This window comes from Gouania willdenowi, chromosome 17 (assembly GCF_900634775.1).
Source record: "Gouania willdenowi chromosome 17, fGouWil2.1, whole genome shotgun sequence".
Taxonomy (NCBI): domain Eukaryota; kingdom Metazoa; phylum Chordata; class Actinopteri; order Blenniiformes; family Gobiesocidae; genus Gouania; species Gouania willdenowi.
The window spans coordinates 25915884-25942840 of record NC_041060.1 but is presented as its reverse complement, the minus strand read 5'-3'; the positions used below and the strand labels follow the sequence as shown (position 1 = coordinate 25942840).

At 40.1% G+C, this 26957-nt stretch overlaps 1 protein-coding gene across 3 annotated transcripts; it reads left to right on the top strand.

The window, feature by feature from the left end:
- Window positions 1-466: 466 nt before the first annotated feature.
- Window positions 467-26559, top strand: acsl3b (acyl-CoA synthetase long chain family member 3b). Of its 3 annotated transcripts, XM_028473154.1 has the most exons (16): window positions 467-672; window positions 2789-2837; window positions 4289-4758; window positions 10666-10843; window positions 10952-11061; window positions 11191-11329; window positions 12131-12281; window positions 13274-13397; window positions 13578-13649; window positions 15069-15208; window positions 17943-18115; window positions 18220-18294; window positions 18366-18557; window positions 22745-22859; window positions 22945-23102; window positions 23197-26559. In XM_028473154.1, the coding sequence occupies exons 3-16, from the start codon at window positions 4408-4410 to the stop codon at window positions 23352-23354; spliced, it is 2136 nt and encodes a 711-aa protein (XP_028328955.1). In that variant the 5' UTR covers window positions 467-672; window positions 2789-2837; window positions 4289-4407; the 3' UTR covers window positions 23355-26559. The 3 variants fall into 3 exon arrangements, with proteins under 3 accessions (XP_028328955.1, XP_028328954.1, XP_028328957.1); XM_028473153.1 differs by lacking the exon at window positions 2789-2837; XM_028473156.1 differs by lacking the exons at window positions 467-672; window positions 2789-2837 and adding an exon at window positions 702-722.
- The last annotated feature ends 398 nt before the right edge of the window (window positions 26560-26957 follow it).

The following is a 26957-nucleotide window of genomic DNA, read 5'->3' as shown; positions in this document are numbered from 1 at the left end:
ACCCCTGACTTTTAGTGAACCAGAGACATGCAGTTAGACATGGCATGGGGCATCTGCTTAACAGGAATCAGCAAGAGAAAATAAATTAGTCCACTTGACTGTTATATAAATGTATTTTCTGTATAATTTCAACAACACGCCCCATTGCTGGGCCATGTCACTACAGGGAGGCAGAGGTACTGACCTTCAAACCAATGGTTAACCTTATTTAAGAAGCAAATACACTGCAAAACTGTTTTTTATATTTTGATAAAACACTTGAATACGGTCCAGATAAACAATCTTCGGGTTATTTGATGACAAACACACATGCGCGCACACACACACACACACACACACACACACACACAGAGCAAAAGAAGGATTGACGGTTCTTCTCGCAGCTGTGACCGTGAGTAACCCCACCAACGTCACTGACTGCCCTAAGCACGCGCCACCGCTCACGCTCCAATCGCAGAGAGGGAAGTATCGTGACGTCACGTAGAAGCTTCCGGGCTGGTAGCGCTGGCCGGTGATGCCGATTGACTTCTTTTTAAGCAATTAATTTAAATATTTTCAACACAAATCAGCGGGTTTTATCCACATTGTAAAACCTGAGGGATTATGTCAGTGTCTATAAAGAGCACCGATTACCAGGACAACCGTGTTGGACCGTAGCGTGGGATCAAACCGGTGAGAATGGACTGCGGCTCTTTGCAGATGTTGTTGATTGTTAGCAGCCGGTCAGTTATACATCCTGGTACATTGGTTTTTATTCTCCAAACACACGTGTACAAGCACCTTCTGTGAGTTTTCTTTTTGTATATCTGAAATACATTTGAACGAGCGAACAGATTTCTCTCTATTAGCAGCTGCTGCATTGCTTAGCCGCAGATGTGTGCTAGTTTAGCTAGCCGGCTAAATGCGTCTCCGAGCACGAGCAGAGTGCAGATAAATGCTAATCTATTCCAGACGCTGCATAGTTTCAGCTTGGACTATAGATCCCATTCTTAACACAACACACTGAAAATGTAGTTTATCTGTGTGTCACTGACAGCGCATTCTATCCATTACAGATAAACACTGTAGTATGTCTGTACCACATGACAAAGCCCGGCTTACACACATGGCTGTGTAGCCACGAGATAGTTTGCTTACGCAATTTACTTTTCTTTTGTGAATGAGGTTGTGACATATGCGGGGCGGGGGGGGGACTGGGACGGGTTTTTTTTAAATCAAATTTATATAAGCTATAATAAATGAAAATAAACATGTACCTTTCTTACATTTTATACTATTTCTAGATAGTAACATGGAGTTCTAAATTGTCTCATGTATAGTTCTCATCCCCAAATAGTGGCAAAACACATTTACAGGGAGTCACATTTGCACACTAATAACGACAAGCAAAGTGCTATTTCTCCATTTTGGACAAACTCTTGGTTTGTATTGTCTTGCCCAGACATCTCAGTCAGGTTAAACATAGCTATGAAGCTAAGAAGGAGAAGAAAAACCAGCCAATGTTGATAAGCAGATGTCAGAAGTTTTGTTAACCACAAACTAAAAAATCAATCCAAAAACCTTATCAGCCATCATCAAGTCGGATAGTAAAATTATCATTGAATAATGTGGCGCTATTTCACTATTTGTAAGAAGAGATGATTCCTAATGCCAGCAAGTTCATTTTGTCATCTTTTTCTGATGGCTTTCTTGTGTCCCTTGTCCACGCCCCCTGTCGTCCCATGGTCTCTGGAGAAGAGAGTCCCAGGTGTGGGAGGGTATAAATGTTCCCTCATGCCTGTGGATGTTAAAGCTCCACTTCCTGATCTCGATGGCCTCCTTGATCCCACATCTGTGTTTGTGTCCTTCTGTCCCAGTTACTGTTGCGTTGTCCCAATCCATGGCCTGATTTTTCTGTTCTGCTTGACTTGAGGTTTACCGGTTGTGCTGCATTACAGAGCCCAGAATATAGCTTTCCAAAGCTGTGATGTCATTGTATCATCAGTGAATTGTTACAAATAAAAGAATTGATTTGCAGCAGCTCTGTTCTCTCATAGTCAGCGCTGTTATTTAATAATATGCCTGTGAATACATCGACCTGCGTACACCACACTCATTAAGATGCCCTGGTGCTATTGGTGACGCATGAAGCTGACATAGAAACCTGTAACCTGTTAGGAAGCAAGCTCGCTGACATGCCAATGCTGCAGGTCAGACCCTGCATCATTGTCCTCTATGTAACATGGTATGTATTGGTGTTTTCATGCTAGGGCTGGGCAATATATCGAGATTCAGTACCAGTATCGGTATTGGTGCGTTCCTTGCCATCTTAAAGACATTATTAATAAATTATATTTCTGAAGCATGTTGAAAAGCAAAGTTGTCTTGAAAGTAGATTGTAGGTTTAGCTGGCTTCCTTTAGCACATTTCTTAAAATTGTTTTGCTACCTCCTAAAAAAAAAAAAAATTAACAAGACGTAACCCAGATAACTCTATACTCTGGTGGTCCCATGCATTGGATGTTTAGGATTGTATTATGAATGGATGTGTATTTCTGTTATGTGTGTCTACTGGGCATGACTGCTGATAGTGTCTTTCATTAGGTCAGTTTTATTCTCTTTCAAAATGAGTTCCTGCTACTTTCTTCATGAATCACAGTGTCACCAAAATAATAACTCAGAGGGTGTGTAGCTATTAACTCAGAAAGGTACACATTGAATAAACGTGTATTACTGGTGTCAAACAAAAAAGATCTCCCGTGGCTCTGTCACTCACAACTGCATGGTATGTTTGCTCTGCCCTTACCCAGAAATGTGGCAGTTGGTTGATGCGAGGCACGCTTAAACTGGTGAAACAAGGTATTTCTTCACTGCATTGTTAATTACGTAAATACTTTGTGTACAGTGGCAGTTCCAGGTGTTGATTACATGCTTCTTTTTTCCATTGAAAACTGAGCTTTACTCATAACTTAGTAAACAAGGACAACGTTGATCAGAGGAACTTGGAAATGTTATGATGACCATGATCATGTGATTGTGGATTTACTTGTTGAATGAACTTGTCCTTTTGGTTGTCTGTTTTCAAATGGCCAGTAGAAGATCAGTGTTGGTCATTTGTCGTACAGCATTAATGTAACATTGGTAAGAAGATTCTAGCGAACCCGTGGCTAGCTTACCTCCCACATGTGATCTCTGGACCTCTGTTGTCAGGCACTGCAAATTGAGTCACAGTAATGCTCTGTGAGTGTGTGTATGTGTGACGAAGGAATAATAAAGGACAAAAGAATAGCTGTTTGTTGACAATTGCATTCTGACAATGATTCATCTGCTCCGGTACAACAACTTGGACTTTATTTAACATCTTTGGAAGCTTAGCCCTCCTCCAAAAGAGCATTATTTAAGGGTTTTAAATAGGGGTGTCCCGATTTCATATTGGATATTGGTCCAATAACAACCAGAAAACAAATATCGGCTTTTATCGGGCTACATCTAAAATCTCCAATATAAGTTCTTCAATAAGTTTTTGTTGTTTTTGCCCCACCCCCCCAGTTGTTCCCATCCTATACTGACAGTAAAAAAATAACTGAAATGAACTTGAATTCTTGACTATTGTTGTTTGGTGTGGACTCTACTCAAATTCCCATTTCAATTTTTTTTTACCGACTGTTGGGAACAAGAAAAACAATATCTTCTCGCCTGGTTGCCGCATCCAAAAGCATCACACCTTTAAGGCATGATAAATGTTCTATGGGGGCTCAAAAAGGTAGAGAAATGTGAGCGCTCGTGTGTCGCTTTCAGTAGTAGTAACTATGTAGTTGTTGGTGATGTCTATGGTTGTTGGCACCCCTCAAAATGGCAGGGCAAGTTACTAGGTCAAATGTCCCGGATGTGTGACGTCACGCAAATCTATCGATAGCTTCTCTTATTGCGAGTTATTGAGTTGGACAAACTTTAACTGATCTGAGTATTTAGAAGTTAAACAAACAATATTTGTGTATTTTAAAAGCATAAATTCTGATAAGAAATGGCTGCTGCAGGTTAGAGACTTTACCGATGTAACACAAATTATCATTTGAAAATTATTTTTACTTTGGTTTTAATATATTGAACATGATTTATGTTGGGAATATAAGCATTTTTTCTCTTTCTGTTTCAGTCTTATTTATTTTAAAATTGTGATTTATGTTTGAATATGTTTTTGTTAAACTGAAACAGGCAACAAAAACACTTTTACTATGCTTGCAGATGCATGTTTATCTTTGTTCCAGACTGCACCTTCTAAAGTTCATGTCGTGTGTGTTTTCTTACAGACTCATCATTCATCCGTCAGCCTCTGGTGCAGGTCCGATTCATTCCAGATCTGAGGCTGTCCTTTGCGTCGCGTGCTGTTATCCTTCGTGTTTCAATCCTCTAACCTCCCCGCTCAAAGATGAAGTTAAAGGAGGACATGAACCCCCTGCTGCTGCAGGTTTTCCGCTCTGTAGTCTGGGTTTACTCTGTCATCACCTTCATACCCTGGTACTTCTTCTCCGGAGCTGACACAAACTCACAACGGGTCCGTCAGATCAAGGCCAGGTCGATCAGCGGACACCCAGCGGGCCCTTACAGAGCCGTCAATAGCCAAGAGAAGCTGGTCTCATGGCTGCACCCGGGCGTTGATACCCTAGACAAGATGTTTGAATATGCAGCAGCAAGATTTCCTCAGAGGGACTGTGTGGGCACCAGGGAGGTACTCAGTGAGGAAGATGAGATCCAGCCCAATGGCAAGGTCTTCAAAAAAGTAAGAGCTATGAAACTCCCAAGTGTTTAATTACACTGAGCTTATTTGGTCCAGATAAGAAATGTAGATAGACGTCAAGGGGGAATTTATTAGGGCTGGGCGATATGGACCAAAATAGCGATATACGGTATAAATCTCAATAATTTTACTTCAAAGTCTGACCAGAAAGACAATTTTGGGTTAAATTTGATGATCCTAAATGCCACACAGACACATTTATTAACAAACAGCTGCACAATATGCAGCACTTTACTAGTCTTTTTCTCCTCTAAGGGACAGCACGTGTGAGTGAGTTCTGTAGTGTTGCTTGTTTACGGCAGAAGTCTGCAACCTGCGGCTCTTGAGCCTCATGTGGCTCTTTGACTCTTTTGCAATGGCTCCCGATAGACTTAAACTTCAAAATAAATCACATTGCAATAACTCTGCCACCTTCCTACTTTGGCTCCTATTAACTTTCCTTGCGCCTGTGGCTAACCTTAAAGTTTAAATCCCTGGTAAGATAACAAAACCAACAGAAACACTATTCTGGAAGATAATAGAGGTTTTAATTGTGTAGGGACAGATTAATTTAACTGCCAACATTCCCGCTTAATATGCATGCTTGATATGTGGGAAGAAAGTAGCAATTAGCATGTGTTGACCAGTGACGTGCAGTGACCACTAGGGCTGGGTAGGCACGTTGCAAATCGAGACCACCAATGACAATTTCAACTGTTTCTGCTGTCAAGTATTAATTCAATTCAAATCAATTTTATTTGTATAAAGTAATTTCCAACAAAGTCATCTCAATGCGCTTATCAAAATATAAAATTCATAATAAGAAAGAAAAAACCCAATAAGATCCACATGAACAATCAATCACTCTCCTTTAAACTTCCTTTTGTCCTTAGCTTAGCTTAGCTTAAATTTAGCACCTATGGCTTCTCTCTCCTCCCCTCCGCTCTCCTGCCCGGTGTGTCAGATGTTTAGTTACTCCTCGTCCTCCTTTAGGGACAATGGTAGTTGCATAAAGTGTAGCGTACTGTTAGATATGGAGGCGAGGATCAACAATCTGGAGAAGCGGTTCCACACCCCTGATACCAAAACCGAAGCTAGCAAGCAGGACCTAGCCGGTGCGGACCGTGCTAGCTCTAGCTTAGCCTCCCCCCGGCCAGCAATGACTGGGTTACTGTCCGTGGTAAGCATAGTCGAAGGTCAAAAAGCCGCTCGGGACACCACCATGTTCACATCTCAAACAGGTTCTCCCCCCTCCGTGAGGACAACACACTCACCGGGGAACAAACTCTGATAATTGGCGACTCCATAGTGAGAAACGTGAAGCTAGCGAAGTCAGCGGGCATCGTGAGGTGCATCCCAGGGGCCAGAGCGGGCGACATAGAATCAAATCTAAAGTTGCTGGCAAAGAGTAATCGTAAGTTTGATAGGATAGTCCTCCATGTCGGCACTAATGACTCCCGACGTCGTCAGTCGGAAGCAACCAAAGTGAACATTGAATCAGTTTGTGCTTATGCTAAAACAATGTCGGACTCCGTAATTTTCTCTGGTCCCTTACCAAATCTGACCAGTGATGACATGTATAGCCGCATGTCATCATTTAACCGCTGGCTATCGAGGTGGTCTCCAGAAAACGAGGTGGGCTTCATTGATAATTGGAGATCCTTCTGGGGAAAACCGAACCTGATAGGAAGAGATGGAATCCACCCTACTTTGGAGGGAGCATCTCTACTATCAGAAAACATGGCACAGTCACTGTTATGACATCTCATGAATGAGACCATGTTACAGAGGGGGAGTCCTCCACGCCCCTCTGTGCTTGCCTTAGGACAGTTTCCCTCCCATTGCTATTATGATAGCTGTGTTCATCGCCATGACAACTGTTGTGATGGTGATGAATATTATTTTATGGAGACGGTGTCTGTCCCCTGACCCATATTTCACAATGATTTTAACATAAAATCAAATAAGAGCTATCAATTATAAAAATCTGAAAAAAATTAAAATCTCAAATCTAGAAACACCAAAACATAAAACCATTAGATGTGCTCTATTAAATATTAGATCACTGAGATCCAAATCTCTACTAGTAAATGACCTTATCTCAGAAAATAACTTTGATTTATTCTGTTTAACTGAAACATGGCTGTATCAAGATGAATATGTTAGTTTAAATGAAGCCACTCCTCCCAGTCATTTAAATACTCATATGCCACGAGACATAGGCCGTGGAGGTGGTGTAGCAGCTATTTATCATTCCTCTCTCCTAATCTATCCTAAACCAAAGGCCAATTACACTTCCTTTGAAAGCCTGATTCTAAATTGATCTCATACCGAATCAAAAACCTTCCAGCCGGTCTTATTTGCGATAATTTACCGTCCTCCAGGCCCTTATTCTGAGTTTATATCAAACTTAGTCCTCAGTTCTGATAAAATACTGATAGTAGGAGATTTTAATATCCATGTGGACAAAGATAGTGATAGCCTGAGCTCAGCCTTTATGTCCCTAATAGACTCAGTTGGCTTTTTTCAAACTATTAATGAAGCTACTCATCGTTTAAATCATACTCTTGATCTTGTTCTAACATATGGCCTTGATATTAATGAACTAAAAGTCTACCCTGAAAATCCTCTGCTATCAGATCACTTTTTAATATCTTTTAACATTATCCTAGAGGATCTCGCACTGTGCAATAAAATAGTTACGAGTAGAAATCTGTCCAATAGTGCTGTGGCTAAATTTAAAGAGGCCATTCCTGCTGCCTTAAACTCAGTGCACCATCCAATAAATAATTATGATATTAATTATAACCCCTCTCAACTGGATCTGCTTGTCGATAGCTCTGCTAGTCTACTAAAATCCACCTTGGACTCAATTGCCCCATTGAGGGAAAAAACTATTAAACGTCAGAGGAAAGCTCCGTGGTTTAGCTCTGAAACTCGCACACTCAAACAAACAACCCGTAAATTAGAGAGAATGTGGCGCTCCAATAAAACAGAGGAGTCACGAATACTCTGGCAAGAAAGCCATAATAAATACATGACAGCCTTACGACATACTCGATCTGCATACTATTCCTCACTAATTGAAGAAAATAAAAATAATTCGAGGTACCTTTTCAGCACTGTAGCCAGGCTAACACAAAGTCAGAGCTCTATTGAGCCCATGATTCCTCTAGCCCTCAGCTGTGAGGACTTTATGACATTTTTTAACGATAAAATACATAAGATTAGAGATAAAATTAGCCACTCCCTGCCTTCACCTGGGCCTGCTGTACCATTAAATGTAAATAGGCCTAACCTAAACTGTTTCACACATATAGGACTTCAGGAACTTAACTCTATTATTTCATCCTCCAAACCATCGACCTGCCTTTCAGATCCGATCCCAACTAAGCTGTTTAAAGAAGTTGTTCCCCTGGTCTGCCCATCTTTGTTGGAGACAATAAATATATCCCTATCAATAGGCTACGTGCCCCAGTCCTTTAAAGTAGCTGTAATCAAACCCCTTCTCAAAAAACCTACTCTTGATTCCAGCACTTTAGCAAACTACAGACCTATATCTAATATTCCTTTTATTTCAAAGATTTTTGAGAAAGTTGTGGCGGCTCAGCTCTGTGACTTCCTTCAAAACAACAGCCTGTTCGAGGACTTCCAGTCAGGTTTTAGAGCTCAACACAGCACAGAGACTGCTTTAGTTAAAGTAACTAATGATCTACTCTGGGCTTCAGATGAAGGACGACTCTCAGTGCTGGTTTTATTAGATCTTAGTGCAGCTTTTGACACTATAGATCACTATATTCTACTAGAGAGATTAGAGAAATTACTTGGAATCACAGGGACTGCCCTAAACTGGTTTAAGTCCTACCTATCTGATAGGTACCAGTTTGTACACGTGAATAATAAGTCTTCTGTGTACACTAAAGTAAGCTACGGGGTTCCTCAGGGCTCTGTGCTAGGTCCAATCCTCTTCTGTATCTATATGATCCCCCTTGGTAATATTATGAGAAAATACTCTGTTAACTTTCACTGCTATGCTGATGATACCCAACTGTATGTATCAATGAAGCCAGGTGAGACAAATCAGCTATCTAAACTTGAGGCCTGTCTAAAGGACATTAGGGCCTGGATGGACCAAAATTTTCTTCTTCTCAACTCAGACAAGACTGAGGTCATTGTACTGGGCCCACGACACCTTAGAGAAACCTATGCTTGCCTAACTGCCCTAGATGGCATTACTCTGGCACAAAGCCCAACTGTTAGAAACCTTGGGGTTCTATGTGATCAGGATTTATCCTTCAACTCTCACATAAAACAAACTTCAAGAACTGCCTTCTTTCATCTCTGTAACATTGCTAAAATCAGATCTATCCTGTCTCAGGGTGACGCCGAAAAACTAGTCCATGCTTTTGTTACCTCTAGACTGGATTATTGTAATTCTCTTTTATCAGGCTGCCCGAGCAAGTCGCTTAAGACACTTCAGCTGGTTCAAAATGCTGCAGCACGTGTACTGACTAAAACTAGGAGAAGAGATCACATTACTCCTGTATTAGCCTCTCTGCATTGGCTTCCCATAAAATATAGAATAGAGTTCAAGATTCTTCTTCTCACTTATAAAGCCCTAAATGGACAGGCACCAGTCTATCTCAAGGAGCTTGTAGTGCCATACAATCCCCCCAGAACACTACGCTCTCAAAATGCTGGACTACTCGTTGTTCCATTTGTCTCTAAAAGTAGTATAGGAGGAAGAGCTTTCAGTTATCAGGCCCAACTTCTCTGGAACCATCTACCAACCACGGTTCGGGGGGCAGACACCCTCTCTACCTTTAAGGTTAGGCTCAAAACATTCCTCTTTGGTAAAGCTTTTAGTTAGGAACCAGCTCATTGCTCATAATTAAGATGCAATAGGCATAGACTGCCGGGGGGGGGGGGGGGGGGTCTGGCATGCTCGGTTGGAGAGAGGTTGGAGAGGGCGTTAAGAGAGGTCATTTAGATTAGAGAGAGACCGGAGAGGGTCCCATTCCTCTCTCAAACACTCCCTCTATGTCTGCTTCTTCCCTTGTGTGTTTGCTCCTGTACTCCTTCTGGCTTTTGTCTTGCAGGTCCGTGGGATCCTCAGTGTGGAGTTACAGAGTCTCAACAACTCTGTCTCCACCCTTTCCTCTGCACACACCCAACACAGCATAACGTGGATGGCTGTTCATCATAGGAATGGGATCCACACAAGGTTCCTGCTGCTTAACAGAAGGTTTTCCTTGCCGCCATGATGAATTCATGTTGGGTGTGGGATACATATGTATGTGTATATACGTATATATGCATATGTGTGTATCCATAAAATGAAGAGTCCGTCATTAAGACTGCTCTACTGTAAAGTGTCTTGAGATACCATTGGTTATGATTTGGCGCTATACAAATAAAGATTGATTGATTGATTGATTGATTGATATATATATATATCAAGAAAGGTGATATTGTAATTTTTTATATCCCCAAAATTGAAAACTCGATATATCTTGAATCTGTATATCGCCCATCTCTAGTGGACATGCAACATTCTGCTGTGATGCTATGATCAGTGACAGAGGAGGAAAACATCACAGAATATCTTTGATCACAGCTGGAAACATAAAGTGCATTTAGTATCTTTGTTTTACCACACATCCTGTAGATGGCACTAATTGACTACGTGTAAATTCTATTGCTTTGAATGTGAGGTCATAAAAATATCTGCACGTCTTAATATTGCAGTATTGAACTGTTATTTCCTACTCTGTCTTTTTGCTAATATTTAGTTGGTACGACTGTTCCTGAAGTGATGCTTGATTTCAGATCATGTAGAATATTTGCTGCACTCTGGTTCTGTCTGGTTTTTGGTGTAATACTAATCGTAACTTCGCATATTCCACAAAGGTGATTCTAGGAAACTATATCTGGCTGTCGTATGAAGAAGCCTACCAAGCTGCAAAGTGCTTTGGCAGTGGTTTGGCATCTCTCAACCAGAAGCCCCAGTGCAACATTGCCATTTTCTGTGAGACCAGAGCAGAGTGGTTATTGGCCGCACAAGCCTGCTTCATGTACAACTTTCCACGTGAGTGGCAGAAAGACAGTCGCCATAAGTTTTTTTTTTTTTTTTTTTTTAATTTTAAATTCATGAGGCAAATAAAGAAATTTGTTTTGCTTTGATGTGTTTTGACAGTTGTGACGCTGTATGCGACGCTGGGGCCCATGGCCATTGCTCACGGCCTGAATGAAACAGGGGTTACCCACATCATCACAAGCAAAGATTTGCTTCAGAATCGTCTCAAGGTATTTACGTAATGTCTCATTATGCTTTTCCAAGTGAACCAAATGACAGGACTAGTATCTGTGTCAATGAGACGCTCAGTTCAATTAGTTTTAATTTCTTCTCCATCTCATTTGTGTGTGTGTGTGCAGGCCATTCTGTGTGATGTGCCACGTTTGAAGTACATTATTTTAGTGGACAGTAAACCCACCAGCTTCCCCGACATCCCCCGAGGCATCACGGTCTACAACATGGATGCTGTGAAGGAGAAGGGGTCCAAGCCTGACAACAGTGTGTATTCCAGCAGTGGGATTAAAAAGGTTTCTAAATTTGTCCGGCAAACGGAAGTGAAAGGGCAGAGGCTTAATTCAAAGCCCACATGCTGATGAGTAATTAAAGTGATGAGTGGTTGATGGAAGGCTAGAGGATGGGTAAAAACCATGGTCCATTTCTATGGCAATGGGAACAGACTGAGAAACTGAACATTCATTTTGCCACACTAACTTGTTATCCCCCGCCTCAAAGTTTGAAGGGGAATATACTGTAGGTGTGAGCTTCATCCATCCGTCCAAGTTAAAGGGGACAGCTTTTCTCAGAAACCGTTTAAGATATGATAACCAAATTTGATGTGTGGCTTCAGGGTATCAATACCTTGAAGGAGTTCAAAAATGTGAAGCGCACAATCGTTTTTTCCGGAGTTGTTGCCCTTTTTCCGTTTTTTTTTTTTAACTCTGTTCGAGGTATCTTCAAAGGGGGCAGCTTTTCTTACAAACCGTTTATGATACCTTAACCAAATTTGGTGTGTGGCTTCAGGGTATCAATACTTTGGAGTTCTAAAATGAGAAGTAAGCAAATATTTTTCCCGGAGTTATTGCCGTTGTGCTGTTTTTTTTACTCAGTTTGAGGTAACTTCAAAGGGGACAGCTTTTCTTACAAACCGTTTAAGATAGTTAGTAATTTTATATTCTGATGTGATATTTTCTTATGTATACATCTAAGTTCTGAAATTTAGGAAAAGGTTGTGAGTTATAATGACAACCAATCTGGCGGAGGATGTTGATGACTGTCTTCTTGTTTTATCTGGATTTGCAGTCGCAGTTGAACAAAAGCAGCCGCAGTCGACGGACATCGCTGTCATCATGTACACCAGCGGCTCCACCGGAATCCCCAAGGGAGTCATGATCTCTCATGGAAACATCTTGGCCGGTGTCACAGGCATGGCTGAACGAATACCAAACCTCAAGTACGACAATATCATCTTCAATTTTTCAAACCCACGTTTCTTTGATTTGTTTATTTGTTTTGTGCTGTCAAGAGATTAAAAAGAATTGTGTGATTAATTAATTCATCTGTTTTTTAATCTCACCTAAAAATTGCTGACAAACACCCTCAACTTTAGGTATATTCAATTACATACATTATTGTGGCAGATCAACAGATTGATATAAAACAAAGTGTTTTTATAAAGTAATTTATTGTTTTTAACAGACTTTAACAGATGCAGACGTAGACATTTACATTCTGCTGTGTTTGAGACTCGTCCCAAGAGCTGCTGCCACATTTAGTATTGACCATCAGGGGAAAATTTGACGTGTACTTTAGTCAATCTCTCAATAATAGAAAATACAAATGAAATAAAACTACATATGGACCAGGTCCATATGTAGTGTTGTAAGTCATATCATAAACAATAAGAAAACTTTTCTGAGCAATACAATTATTGAACACCAAACTTGTTGCTTTTTCCTTTGTTCAGAAAATAATATTTATCCAGTGACTTTGTTCATTTGTCAGTCATGGATTTATTTATTTTGGCTCTGAACCCTGTCCTTGTCTTGTCCAGTTTTTGCTGCTCAGAGCATGTTACAGCTAGCTGAGTGTCCATGCTAGCTGTCCATGTTAGCTGCTATATGTTTAGCATTGAGGTGGTAGTAGCGGAGGCTGCAATGCTCTGGTGATCCACAAACTGTTTTTTGCACAATTTGCACACAACTAGGGTTTTGTTTTTTATCCGGTGTTTTTAAAAGCCAAATTTAATGCAATCCAAGCTGAGAAGCTTGGTAGTTTCCCTTTTTGTATTGTATACATTGTATACCAGGAACACTTGAAGTGAGAAAGGTTCCGTACTGTTTGAAGTGCTAAAAACCTAAAAAATAACTCTTTGGACTAATATCGACCATGTTCCTCCAGGCCTCATCTGTTATGGAATGAAATGTGTGTTTTTTGTCTTGGCAGTGAGACGGACACTTACATTGGCTACTTGCCACTGGCCCATGTTTTAGAGCTGAGTGCAGAGCTGGTGTGCATCTCACACGGCTGTCGCATCGGATACTCCTCACCACAGACTCTCGCCGACCAGGTCAGTGGTTTGATACTTAGCCATGCCTCATAGTCTACTCAATGGAATCAGTGTCAATTTAACAAATACTCCCTTCTAAACAAAGTGAGCTTCTTGATTGGTATCCAGTGTAAACTTTGGTAGGCGTTTGATTACAGGCACTGATCCGCTGACCAGTTGTCTCTTTTTTGTTTTTCTCAGTCCACCAAGATAAAGAAAGGCAGTAAAGGTGACACCAGTGTGCTGAAGCCTACTTTAATGGCAGCAGTTCCAGTAAGTCCTTCCTATAACCATTACTTTTGTTTGAGACTTAAATATTGTCTCAAACAACTGATGCTCCTGTGTTTTCCTTTCATGATCATAAACCTGTGATGCAAATCAAATATTTTTTCATTCATAGTTTAGTATTTTGTTGGTAATTTAACATGTTTAAATGACATTGAACAAGTAGTTATGAGAATTGTCCTGTCTGCAGTGAACATGTACACAAGGGTAGTTGAGCTGATCAATATATCGAGATTCAAGATATATTGAGTTTTCCATTTTGGTGATATAGAAAAATTATAATATTGCCTATATCGATATATATATATTTTTTTTATAGCTTACTTTGAATTAAAATATTTGTTTTCGGAGTCTCTGCTTTCATTACTTTTCAGAACAGCATACAAAGCACATTTAGATGGATTTCTGATTGCATGCTAACCCAGACCTCCTAAACATCCACACTACAGAATTTACTCACACATGCTGTCTCTAGTATTCTGGTATGTTAGGGGAAGAGTTGTGCACATTTGTCTACAAGCTTGAAATTTGGCATACGTGCAGTTTTTTAACCTGCTGAATTCAAACCTTTGCAGTAACCAAAGCCAATTCTCCACTAGGTCACCATATTGGGCAATTCAAAATGGCGGCCACCCAGAAAAAGTTTTTCTATTTACTAGCCAACCAAAAGTCACGTCATTAAAATTAAAAACACATTTTTATGGTTCTGGACCTCAGGGATTCTAAATATGATGTCTATTTGACAGTAACCTTGACTGGCTTGACTATATTGGAAAATCCAACATGGCCACCTGTGAATATTTAACACTGAACATTTACAACCCAAATACTGTATATCTTTATTTTACAACATAGAAGCCCAACATCCCAGTTCAAGGCATTGTTAATTGATCAACAAAATTATATTTTGCATCACCAAATTTAACCCTGAATTTTCTTTCATGGTCAGACTTTATTTGAATTAACTTTATCGAGATTTATATCCTATATCGCCATTTTGAGAAAAAATATTGAGATATGAGTTTTGGTTCATATCACCCAGTCCAAAGGGTTGGTAACGCTAGATCATGTGATCTGATCAAACAGATGGTCTCCTATTTGCCGAGTTCTTGCTGGCTTTAATGGAAAGGGGCCAGAATACACGGTAAACCAACAAACCAATGCTGACTCATGGAGATCCCACCTCAAAACTTACTGGTTTTTTTAACTGTCTGCACAGCACACCTTTGGAGATCTACTGGGGCCCAGACCTTGATTGGTCAGAGCTGTTTTAGTATTAAAAAAAATAACCTAAATGACCTATTGCATTCGTTTGGTACCTGATGTGGCTCATTTCAGGTACTTTGTGTTCAGGCAGTGGATGATAAATGTAAGGTGATTAGTGAGAATCGCCCTTGTTCTGTGCAGGAAATCATGGATCGAATCTACAAGAATGTGATGACAAAGGTGGAGGAGATGAGCAGATTCCAGAAGACACTCTTTGTGCTGGCTTATAATTACAAGATGGAGCAGATCTCCAGAGGCTACAGCACTCCTCTGTGTGACAGGTGAAACAAGCTTTTCCTGACTCTAGTTGATCTTTAATCTTTCCCCAAATGAGCACACATTGAACTAAACAGCCAGACACTCTTCCTGTCTGAGTCATTAGGAACAACTGGCTGATTACATGAAATGAATGGAAAAATGCTATTCTTTATTTCGACCGCAAATACAGACCAAAATTACACAAAATGACAACAAAAATTCCAAAAAAATCTGAGGGAAAAAAAATGCAAAATTACAAAAATATACATACACAGACTCCAAAGATGACTGCGAATATACACGAATATGACAGAAGAATATATAAAAGCACAATTTTATTATATATAAAAATAAACTTTAAAAAAAATATCCCAAAATAAATGGTGGTACTCCTTCAGGAATTATCTCAATGAAGGAATTTTTGTGACTTTTGCTACAGATACTGTTGTCAAGTGTTCTGATTTGTAAATTGGTATGTGGAAATGCCACCAGGGGGTGCAAAAACTAACAATAATGGCCACTGCTATCATTTTTAACCATACCTGTAGTGAATTTTACTCGCAAGCTTCTTTAAAAGTCCTTCTAGAGCAGCAGGAGATAAAGGAACACTTAATTTGTGGGCACATTTGCAGCTATTTTGCTTGGAAGAGTGATTTTGGCTGTAGTGACACAGTTTGTAACCAGACTAATTGATGATTCCGGTCGCTCCGGGGGACCCAATCTGGCATTCCACAGTATCCATTTTCTGCATCTTTGTTGCACTTAAAATAAACACTTGAATCTCATGTCCGAGCACGACCCAGCCCGGTGTTAAATGATGTAGAATTAGGCTGCGAATGTCACGCAGCCCATCCCGGTGGTTGAAAGTGGCTGCTAGCTTCAGTAGCTGATGGGGCGTACACAAGGCGGACCTACTTCAGTCACATGGACCGGGACCAGCTTGCTCTTCTAACGGTGCTGTAAACTAGTGTCTCTGGGTCACGTAAAGCATCAGTGTTAAATTTGTGACATAAACGATAGAGGGTTATAACATTGTGGGGGCTTGGTACGGAGCTGGTTATGTGTGGCGGACTGGGCAGGGGATCCCCGTCCTCGAGGGGCCCTCCACATAATAACTGACAATAGTAGCAGTTGGAAATGATGGACCTCCCTGCTGTGGTTACATATTAACCCTGGAGGGCAGGCCTCCTCCCTAAGGGGTCTAGGAGCTGCCCTCCACGGGGGGGGGGGGGGACCTCTGTGGCTCTGGGTTAGCCTCCTCCTGCTAGGTCTGAAGGCAGCTCAGAGCTGAGAGGGATACCTGGACAGGGAGGGCAGAGGAAAAATAAATTAATATTTTTAAAATAAAATGTTAAAAAAGGAAAGAGAGGTATAGAAGAGCCCTGTGGGTGGGGTCTGCCCCAGTGTGTGCCGGGTTCCAGCCTGGCCCCCTCAGTTTGCCTTGGCACCTGGCTCCAAGTTGGAACTATAATTTCTCCCCCTTTAGTTGAATTTAATAATAATAATTTAAATTTTAAAATTCATTTCGTCTTTCTTTTTTTATTTCCTCTCTTCTTTCAAATGTGTTGTATCTGTTTTGTATGTGTATTGAACCTTTCCCCCATATATTTCTCTATTAACTTATTGTCTTCTTAGAAAAAGTAAACTGCTGGATGAGTGAAAACTTCCTTCAACTAAACCATGACAAGACGGAGGTGATTGTCTTTGGTAACAAGGAAAAGAGGACTGCTGTCAGCAATTATCTTGAGTCTCGATCTTTAAAAGCTAAAGACCAAGTCAAAAACCTTGGTGTTCTGATTGACTCAGATCTTACATTCAGCAGTCAGATCAAATCTATCACAAAAACAGCCTTCTACCACCTAAAGAACATCTCCAGAGTGAAAGGTTTAATGGCTCAGAAAGACCAGGAGAAACTGGTCCATGCTTTTATCTCCAGCAGACTGGACTATTGTAATGGTCTTCTGACAGGAATCCCCCAAAAGAGCATCAAACAGCTACAGCTGGTTCAGAACTCTGCAGCTCGGGTCTTAACCAGAACAAAGAGGTCAGAGCACATTACTCCAGTTTTAAAGTCTTTACACTGGCTCCCAGTCAGCCTCAGAATAGACTTTAAAGTTCTGCTGCTGGTGTATAAATCTGTGAATGGGTTTGGTCCAGAATACATCAGTGACATGTTAGTCAGGTATGAACCCAGCAGGTCTCTCAGATCTATGGACACAGATCAGATAGTGGAGCCCAGAGTTCACAGTAAACATGGTGATGCTGCTTTTAGTTGTTATGCTGCAAAGAAGTGGAACAAACTGCCAGCGGAGCTGAAGTCAGCATCCAATGTGAACATTTTTAAGTCAAAGTTAAAGGCACTTTTTTTCTCTACTGCATATGATTGAGAGAGAGATTTTTTGTCATGTTGTTGATGGAATGATGATTTTACTGATGATTTTAATTGATTTTACTGATGATTTTAAATGTTCTTATTGATTTAAATGTTCTTATTGATTTTAAACAATTGAATGTTTTATCATGTAAAGCACATGGAGTTGCCTTGAGTATGAAATGCGCTATATAAATAAATTTGCCTTGCCTTGCCTTGCCTTCCCTCGACCTCTAATAGCACAATATCATTATTATAATTATTATAATATCACACACATACTCGTATTATAATGTATATGATTTCTATATCGCACAACATTAGCTGATGGTATTGTGATTTTATTTCTGTGTCGAAACATTACTTATCAGTTGTTTTTCTTTCAGTTTGGTTTTCAAACGAGTGCGTACGCTTCTGGGAGGAAACACACGATTGCTGCTCTGTGGCGGAGCTCCACTTTCAGCCGCCACCCAGAGGTTCATGAACATCTGCCTGTGCTGCTCAGTGGGACAAGGCTACGGCCTGACTGAGACCTGTGGAGCAGGAACCATCAGCGAAAGTGAGCGTTTGGGAATCTGACTTTCTTTACGGTGTTTGTTTGGCCGTTTCTGGCTCAGTGATGATCACAAACATATCTTCTGTCTTTTTTTCATATATCTTCAGTGTGGGACTACAGCACTGGGCGGGTCGGTGCTCCACTGGTCTGTTCAGAGATTACTCTGAAGGACTGGGTCGAGGGTGAGTAAACGGTCAGCGTGTACCGTCAGCCTGTGGTAGAGCCGTGCTTTGATGTTTCCGCTCACCGCCAGGTGGCTATCACAGCACGGATAAGCCCAACCCTCGAGGAGAAATTCTGATTGGCGGGCCTAATGTTGCCATGGGTTACTACAAACATCAAGGCAATAACCACGGGGACTTTTTTGTGGATGACAGAGGGCAGAGATGGTTTTGTACAGGAGACATCGGAGAGTTTGATCCGGACGGATGCCTCAAGATTATAGGTAAGAAATCCTCATATCTATGGTGTGGTTATAGTGAGGTATCAGGTAAAAGGAAAACTTCTATCATTTCACACTGTTTCTCAAATGGGGGTACGTGTACCCCTATGAGTATGCAATGGCACTACAGGGGGCACTTGAGAGAGAGAGGGAGAGAGGAAAAATAACAGTTTTGGTCCCACCCCAGGTGTGAGATTACTGGAAATGATAAAAACTAAAGAAAAAAAAAATTCTGGAGCTACTTAATCAGTGTTTTACAACTTTCGGGTTGGGGCCCAATGTGGGGTCAATTAAATTAATTTAAAATCGATTTTTGGAAATTGGGGGTAGATTCAAGGTAGAAAATGGAAGGGTGGGGAAGAGTTGATTATTGTAAAGTGAAAGTGAGATGTGAAGTTGTAGGCGTGAGGCTTAGGTATAATGGTGGTGGCTGTGGACAGAGGGAAGGAGTGAGTGGTAATACCTGAAACAGGTATTTAGGATCAACGTGTCTAAAGTTAAGCCCATTACGAGTTTTATCCCACATTCCAAGGCATGCTAGTGCATCGTAGACCAAAGTATGTGCAAGAACCGCCACTGCAAACCCAAGCACTGCCCCGGACCCGAAGATGCAGCCAGGCTAGCGAGAGAGCGGGGACCAGGGAGCCCAGGCAACTCCCCACGGCCGAGCAGCCCCCCAAACGCCCCCAAGACACCAAGCCGTAAGGCAGCCACTGCCCCCCACATACACAAAAACTTCTTCTAATGAGGATTGGGGTTCTTCCAAATAGAGTAAAATATCATCCGCATAAAGATTAATTTTGTGTTCTGAGATGGATGAGTGGATTCCTTTAATAACAGTATTCTGACGAACAGCTGCTGCGAGAGGTTCAACGAATGTTGAGAAGAGCAAAGGTGAGAGTGGGCAACCTTGTCTCGTTCCCCTCTGCAGTGTGAAGCTTTGGGATGTTATTTTGTTTGTGGTTACTGAGGCCTTAGGTTTAGAGTATAGGGTGGAGATCCATTGTATGAATGATTCTTCAAAGCCAAATTTGCCAAGGACAGCAAGGAGAAATGACCAGTTGACTCTATCGAATGCTTTTTCTGCGTCTAGTGACAAGATTATTGTTTTCTTTTTAGAGTTCTGTGCCATGTTGATCAAATTAAACAGTCTTCTAACATTGTCTGTGGAGTGTCTATTTTTAATGAATCCTGTCTGGTCTTGGTATATAATTGACTGTACTACTTTCTCTAACCTAGAAGTGAGTGCTTTGGAAATAATTTTTATGTCTGTGTTAATAAGTGAGATGGGACGGTAACTTGAGGGTAACATGGGGTTTTTGTCTGGTTTAAGTAGTAATTTCATGTTTGCTGTATTTATGTGACCTCCTACATAACCTTTATCTTTAATCTCTGTTACTACTCTGAAAAAAAGTGGAGCCAGCATTGACCAGAAGTGTTTTAGGAATTCAGCAGGGAACCCATCTGGACCTGGTGCTTTGCCTGTTGACATGCTATCCAAAGCATTTTGTAGTTCTTGTAAGGTTAATGGTGAGTCTAAGGTGGTTTTCTGCTCTATGGTGAGCTGTGGTAGGTTTAAGTTATTGAGCAAAGTTTTCATATCTTCAGGGTCAGGGTTTAAGTTAGATGAGTATAGGTTTTGATAGTAATCATGAAAAATCTTATTAATGTCCTGAGGTAAGTTTCAAGTTTGACCTGAATTATTAGAAATTGCTGCTATAAAGGAATTTTATTTGTTGTGTTTGAGCTGATTTGCTAAATATTTGCCTGATTTATTATTGTAATCAAAGTTTTTGTATCGCAAAATAAAATCAGTTTTTTTTAGATAAGATGATATCCAAATTAATTTTTGTATTTTGGAGATTTTTTCCATAGAAGTTCAGATGGGTTAGCTGCGTAATCTCCCGTAAGTTTCTTAATTTTTTCTTCAATCGTTTTTTCTATCTGTCCCTGTTTTTTCTTATAAGAAGAGTTTGATATAATCTTCCCTCTGATGACAGCCTTGCCGGTTCCCATAGTAAGGACTGCGACCCTTCCAGAGAATTGTTTGTTAACAGAAAGTCCTCTCATTCTTTTCTTATCATTTTTCCAAATTCACTGTCATAAAGTAATGAAGTATTAAAGCACCACAGAGAGGATCATTTCTGACTAGAGTCACACTTCAGGGTGAGGGATATCAGGGCATGATTGCTAATAATTATAGGATGTATTTTAGAGGAAATTTTGTGTATGATGTAAATGTTTGAGAGAAAGAAGTTAAATTGGGAGAAGGATTTATGTACAGGGGAGAAGAAGGTGTATTCTTTTTTAGTTGGGTTGTTCAGTCTCCATACGTCTCCTATGCCAAGATCTTCCATGTAATTCATTAGTACTTTAGCAGATCGGTATGGTTTTGTATTCGGGCACTTACTGGATTTGTCTAATGATGTGTTGAGTGCCAGATTGAAGTCACCTCCGATGATTACAGATGAATCTGCAGAAACATCTGATAACGCCGAAAAGACTCTGTGGAAGACAATGTCTGCATTTAATCTCGATACATAATCATATATCTTAATCTTTTTAGCCTGCGAGCAAATGCCACGCACATTCCAGGATGATACTGAAAAGTGAGACATGGATAGTAGTGCTGTTTAGTCCATACAGATATAAGCATAACCCTGAGTCTGTGAGCATTGGTGCATAGCAGTGTCGTAGAGAGCTTGGATGCAAGAAAAAAAAAAGAGGAGAAATACTTATCATGCAATATCACCACAGGTTAAGGGGCTGGATTGAAAAGGTTAGTGAACAGCACAAATATACTACAACAACAACAAACACTATCACAAGAGAAAGAAAAGGGTGGTTATATGAAGTGGGGGGGGGTTGTGTGGATGTGAAAGAAAAAAAAGGGTTAGGGGTTGGAGAAGAAAGAGTTGACATGGAGGTTGAGTGTCCTGTGAGATTGTACGTGCCTATGCGTGTTTACCAACATCTGTGCAAATATATAGCATACATACATACATACATACACATCCACTTATCTATATAGACTTTTTTTTTTTTACTTGTTTATTTTTTTAAATTATTTTTCTAATTTTTTTATTTCATTTTTATTTATTTATTTATTTTTTAATTTTTATATATAAAGCACATATTTATTTTACCTTTTAAAATAGTACTACCTTCACCATAAGTGGAGAATTATCCTTTCAATATTCAATATTTTTTGTATTTATTTGTTTTTCTTAGTAGAGCCAGGGGGTGATGTTCAAATCCCTAAACAGTTGGCCGTCTATGTTACAGGGTTTTTCGACGTTCATTTATTTCTCGAGGGAATTGATCATTCATGTCGACTTGTGTACCTTTAAGTTTCCGACCTTTACTTTTAACCTGGATTTTCTGTTGAAAGTGTTCAAATTTGGCAATGATAGGACGTCAGAAATTCTTGATATCAAAATGGGGTCACGATCCGAAGGTTGGGAACCACTACACTAAATACTGTTTCTTTCCACTTATTTAAAGTGTGTTATCACTCGTTCATTCCATCATTATGATCTGTTTATAATCTATAGATGTTTTTAAATAGTTTTCTAAGCAAAATGTTCTAGTAGGACAAAGGACTTGGATTCAGAAATAAGAGAAATTAGGTATTTACCGTATTTGAGCCAAAAAAGTTTGAGAACAACTGATTTAACAAAACTAACGGACTCATGACTCAGCAAAACCTCTTTCAGATTAAAAGGCATCACCCGTCAAGCCAAATGCCGTCAAGTGACACGGCCTTAGGCTTCAAAATAAAAGTAATCAGACTCAATGCCCTCAGTACGTAATGTAACACACGTGGCGTTTTATTTTGAAGGAAACAAGTATAGTTAAACAACATAGTTAAATGAAATGTTAATGTATTCTAACCTTTAAAATTAAATGGAAAATAACAACTTTCAACCTGCTCTCGTATCTGAAGCAGCATGTATCCATGACGTGTATTTCCGGTTTCTTAAAAACATAAGGTTATGCCGTGTCATTTGACAGCGTTTCATCCGGCGGAGGTTTTGCTGAGTCATGAGTCTCTTTGGTCTGATAAATGACAGAGGTTCTCCTGATAACCTGATTCCTCACTCTGAGACATGAGGATGTTCTCAAATGTACACCGTGCTAACCAGTGTAAAGTTGAAGTGTTGAAATTGATGCCTGATCCTATTTTACAGATCGTAAGAAAGACTTGGTGAAGTTGCAGGCAGGTGAATATGTCTCTCTGGGTAAAGTGGAAGCTGTCCTGAAGAACTGCCCTCTTGTTGATAACATCTGTGCCTACGCCAACAGGTATGAGGTACTCCAGGTGTCACTGAACGGGTTCATCCTGGCACGCGTTTCTCTGAAGCCACTTGTGTCCCTGTGCGTTTTGCAGTGATCAGTCGTATGTGATCAGCTTTGTCGTGCCTGATCACAAGCAGCTAACAGTGCTAGCAGAGCAGTTGCGGGTAAACGGCTCGTGGGAAGAGATTTGCAACAACCCACAGATGGAGAAAGAGGTTCTTCGCATCATTACTGAGGCTGCGATCTCTGGTATAGTGTAGCATTCAGTGCCTCTTGTGAGCACACACACACACATCTTTGTATGTGAAAGGCTGACGTGTGATTATCACTCCTTCCCCAACAGCAAAACTGGAGCGATTTGAGATTCCCAAGAAGATCCGACTGAGTGCAGAGCCCTGGACACCAGAGACAGGACTGGTCACGGACGCATTCAAACTGAAGCGGAAGGAGCTGAAGACTCACTACCAGGAGGACATTGAGAGGATGTACGGTGGAAAATAACACCTGAGAACATTCCATAAAGCACACACACACACATACATACACACATACACATGATAGTGGGTCTGACTCAACTACCAGGACTCTTTGCTGAGGAGTTGTTTTTTAGATACAGGTAACCCATGCTCACATTACCGCACACACACAAAGGTTAAAGCAGAGGAAGATCTATTGAAATGGTCTTAATGCTAGCTATGAAGAAGAAGAACAAGAGGAAGAATTAAAGATCCCTCAGAGCCAGCCAGGTACACAAGGTGTGATGCACAAACCCAGTTCGCTTTGATTGATTCAGGCCCTACTGAGGCAGGACACCCAGTGGGACCTTTGCATGACTCAGTGTAACACCCCCCACCCACAGGTCATCTACAGGTTCAGCCTTGGTGCAGATGTTTAACACAGATGTCTGGCATGAGTCAACAATCAGCTGAGAATCTTTGCAGGGATCTTTGTATGTTTTACATTTGTGTTGCAGATTCTTCATGTTTGGTTTTTATCAAATTTAAAACCATTTTTTTCATTGTTTGTTTTGTTCTGTTAGATGTTTTTTCTATTATTATTATTCCATTGAGTGAGGACTTGTTGCAAAAGCCATGTGAGATTGAGCACTAAAGGGTTTGGTTACATTTCATTCTGTTGCTTTATGCCAATTTATTCCAAAGGTGTTTCCACCTTGTTTCTATTGTTGGTTTTTGTTACTCTAAACATTTCTATGTGTTTAGAGGCTTTTTTTTTTTACTTCATGTGTTGCTTATTTCTTTTTCCTGTGTTCCACAGTTTGTGCACGAGTGTGTTTGTTTACTGAGTTGAATGAATAGTTCCCTGTGCGTGAACGTTGGTGGTAAAATAGCGTTTTTGGGTTGGGTTTCTCTGGGATTGGTGAACACACAGCGAGTCTAGAACATTCTTCAGCCGTGACTAATGCACCACACAATTAGGGTTGGGCAATATGGACCAACACTCATGTCTCGTTTTTTTTTCTCAAAATGGTTATAACATATAAATCTGGATAATTTTAATTCAAATTAAGGGTTAAATATGCTGATTCAAAAAGCCACACAGGCTCATTTATTAACAAACAGCTGTGCATAATTTGGCACTTTCAGCTTTTTCTCCTCTAGGGCAGTGGTTCTCAAACTTCTATGGCTCCAGTGCCCCCTTCTCTTATTTCTGAATTCGAGTACCCTCATTGTCCCACGATATTTTGCTTAAACTTATTAAAAGCAACCATAGAGCGTAATGATGGAATGAACGATTAAATACACACATTTTAAATAAACTCATTTTGTAAATAAGTGGAATGAAACCCTATTTAGTGCAGTGGTTCACAACCGTTTTTGGAATTGTTGATCACAGATATATTTTTTTACTGCATTTCATTTGAACTAGATTTATATTTCACACAGTGAAAGTATAAAAATACAGTTTACAGTTTTTTTTTTTTTTAAAGAACAATTTAAAAAACAATCTTAAATGTGTTGAAATTCAGGTGACCACACATGGGGTCCCGACCCTGAGGTTGAAAAACATCTTTAATGGCTAGATTTACTTCAATAGTTTTTATCATTTCCAGACATCTGAAGCCTGGTGACCAAGACTGACACTATTTGTTAATTTCTCTCTCGCTCGCTCTCTCTCTCTTTCTACCCCCTATAGTGTCATCGCGTGCCCCCATTTGAGAACCACCGCTCTAAGGGACAGGTCTGGGTTAGGCCTCGCTCAGAAATCCATCTGACTGCTTTTCATGCTGTTCAGAGAAGTAGAGAAAGCAGCGACTCCTAAAACATGTATTTTGATAGAAAATAAGCTATAAAATATATATATATCGATATTGGCAATATTTCAATTTTCTATATCGCCAAAATAGAAAACTCATATCTTGAATCTCGATATATCGCCCAGTCCTACGCACAATATTTTCAAGAGAATCTGGTTTGTTACAGAAAGAAAGTTACATTATTGACTCTTTATGCATGGCTGTTACTTTTCATTCCAACTGTACCTTTTCTTATTTTTTACTCATAACTCTAAAATGAATGTGCAATATTTATACTCAAATTTTAAACTTAAGTATGTAAAAAGGAAATAATTGCACAGAATGCAGCCCCCGTCATGGTTATTAGTGTCTAGGCTTGTGCTACAGTGCGTTATGACAGGCCAGTAGGAAAACATGGTAGTGAAACACTGATTGGGAAGTGTACCTGTAGCTGTTTGTTCGACATATTGTACTGGACATGTAAATGTAAAAACAAGACTGTAAAGTTGAATAAGTGATAGGCAGCATTGTAGGAAATGTATGAGGAGAGTTGTACGACTGGGACAGAACTCTACACTATGTTTTAGATGAAAACGCACCAGGTTCAGACGGGAACATTTCTACAGACTGGTTGTACATGTGTTGTGTATATTAAGGGTTTGTCCCTCTCATGAGGTTTTGGCGTCTGCCGACTCATGTAAAATATACATGAATTGAAGTATATTTTCCAAAAGACAATCTCTGTATGGCTCCGGCGTGAGTGAGTTTAATTCCTCAGCGTTAAGATTCACTGGATGAAATGGTGAAAGATGGTTAAAAGGGTGACGTCTTTCTTACGTTGTATTTCCTGCTTTCTCTGCTTTGCTTGTCCAAGGACACATTGCATTATTCTAGGTACTCCTAACGCCGCCTCCCAACAGGGGCTTTATCTTATAACGCAGGGGGTTTCTTTTAGCTAGGTAGTGAAAACGGACCACCTTCTTAATTCCTTTTGTTTTTGAAATAAGTCTTATTCTGTTATTTTTGGTAAAAATGTCTTATTGTACACTCTGCTGCTTTTACTTTGCCTGACGAAAGGCGACTTGTTGCCCTTTGACAAGTGAGCTGTCTTCAGGGGTCTTTAAGAATGTGAAACACTCCCCCAGGTCTCATGAGAAACACTCCCTGTTTTTGTTTTCACAATATTGTTAAATTAAAAAAAAAAGGAAAAGGTTCCAAAATCAAACTTCCTTATAATCAATAGCTGTACAGGTTTTAAGCCTCGTGTTTATATATTTAATTATTCTTTCGTATTGATCAGTTTCTTTGGGGAGGGGCTTGGATCTCCTCGTTGTATCGTGTGATGAAGTGGCTTTGCAAGCTGAGCTACTGCAAGTGTTTCCATCCTTTATTTATTTGTGATCTGGCCTTGGAAATGATGTCATGAAATAAACAGACTTGTGTTGTAACCTTTGCAGCGTCGGTGTGTTTTGATGCATGAAAAACATTCAGACTCGATGACGGACAGATGATCAACAGATTGATCCAAATCTTCTGTGGGGTCAGAGTTTCCATGGCAACGAATGACTGTGATACCATGTGTGTGGTGTTTCAACACACTGAACAAGCTGTTCTCTGCACCAACCTTCATTCAGAATAAATGTTAGGTTTTTTTTCCCCTTAGTTGAATAATTACAAGGTAAAAGCAGATCTGAAAGATATTTCATGAAAGAAAGACTTGCTGCTTCTTGCAATGTGCTTTCAACTCTGAAAAACATAATTTCTTTAATTAGAAATTAGCCTTAATGATCAAATAGGATTAGCATTTCTTTTGCATTAAACCAGTGTTTAGATATTCCCTTTTTAAAAAA

Excerpts from the sequence above, each read along its gene's own strand:
- acsl3b (XM_028473153.1), top strand. The coding sequence starts at position 4,408 with ATGAAGTTAAAGGAGGACATGAACCCCCTGCTGCTGCAGGTTTTCCGC. Across the intron at positions 11,330-12,130 it reads GGGGTCCAAGCCTGACAACA|TCGCAGTTGAACAAAAGCAG; the intron begins GTGTGTATTCCA and ends CTGGATTTGCAG. Across the intron at positions 13,398-13,577 it reads CACAGACTCTCGCCGACCAG|TCCACCAAGATAAAGAAAGG; the intron begins GTCAGTGGTTTG and ends TGTTTTTCTCAG.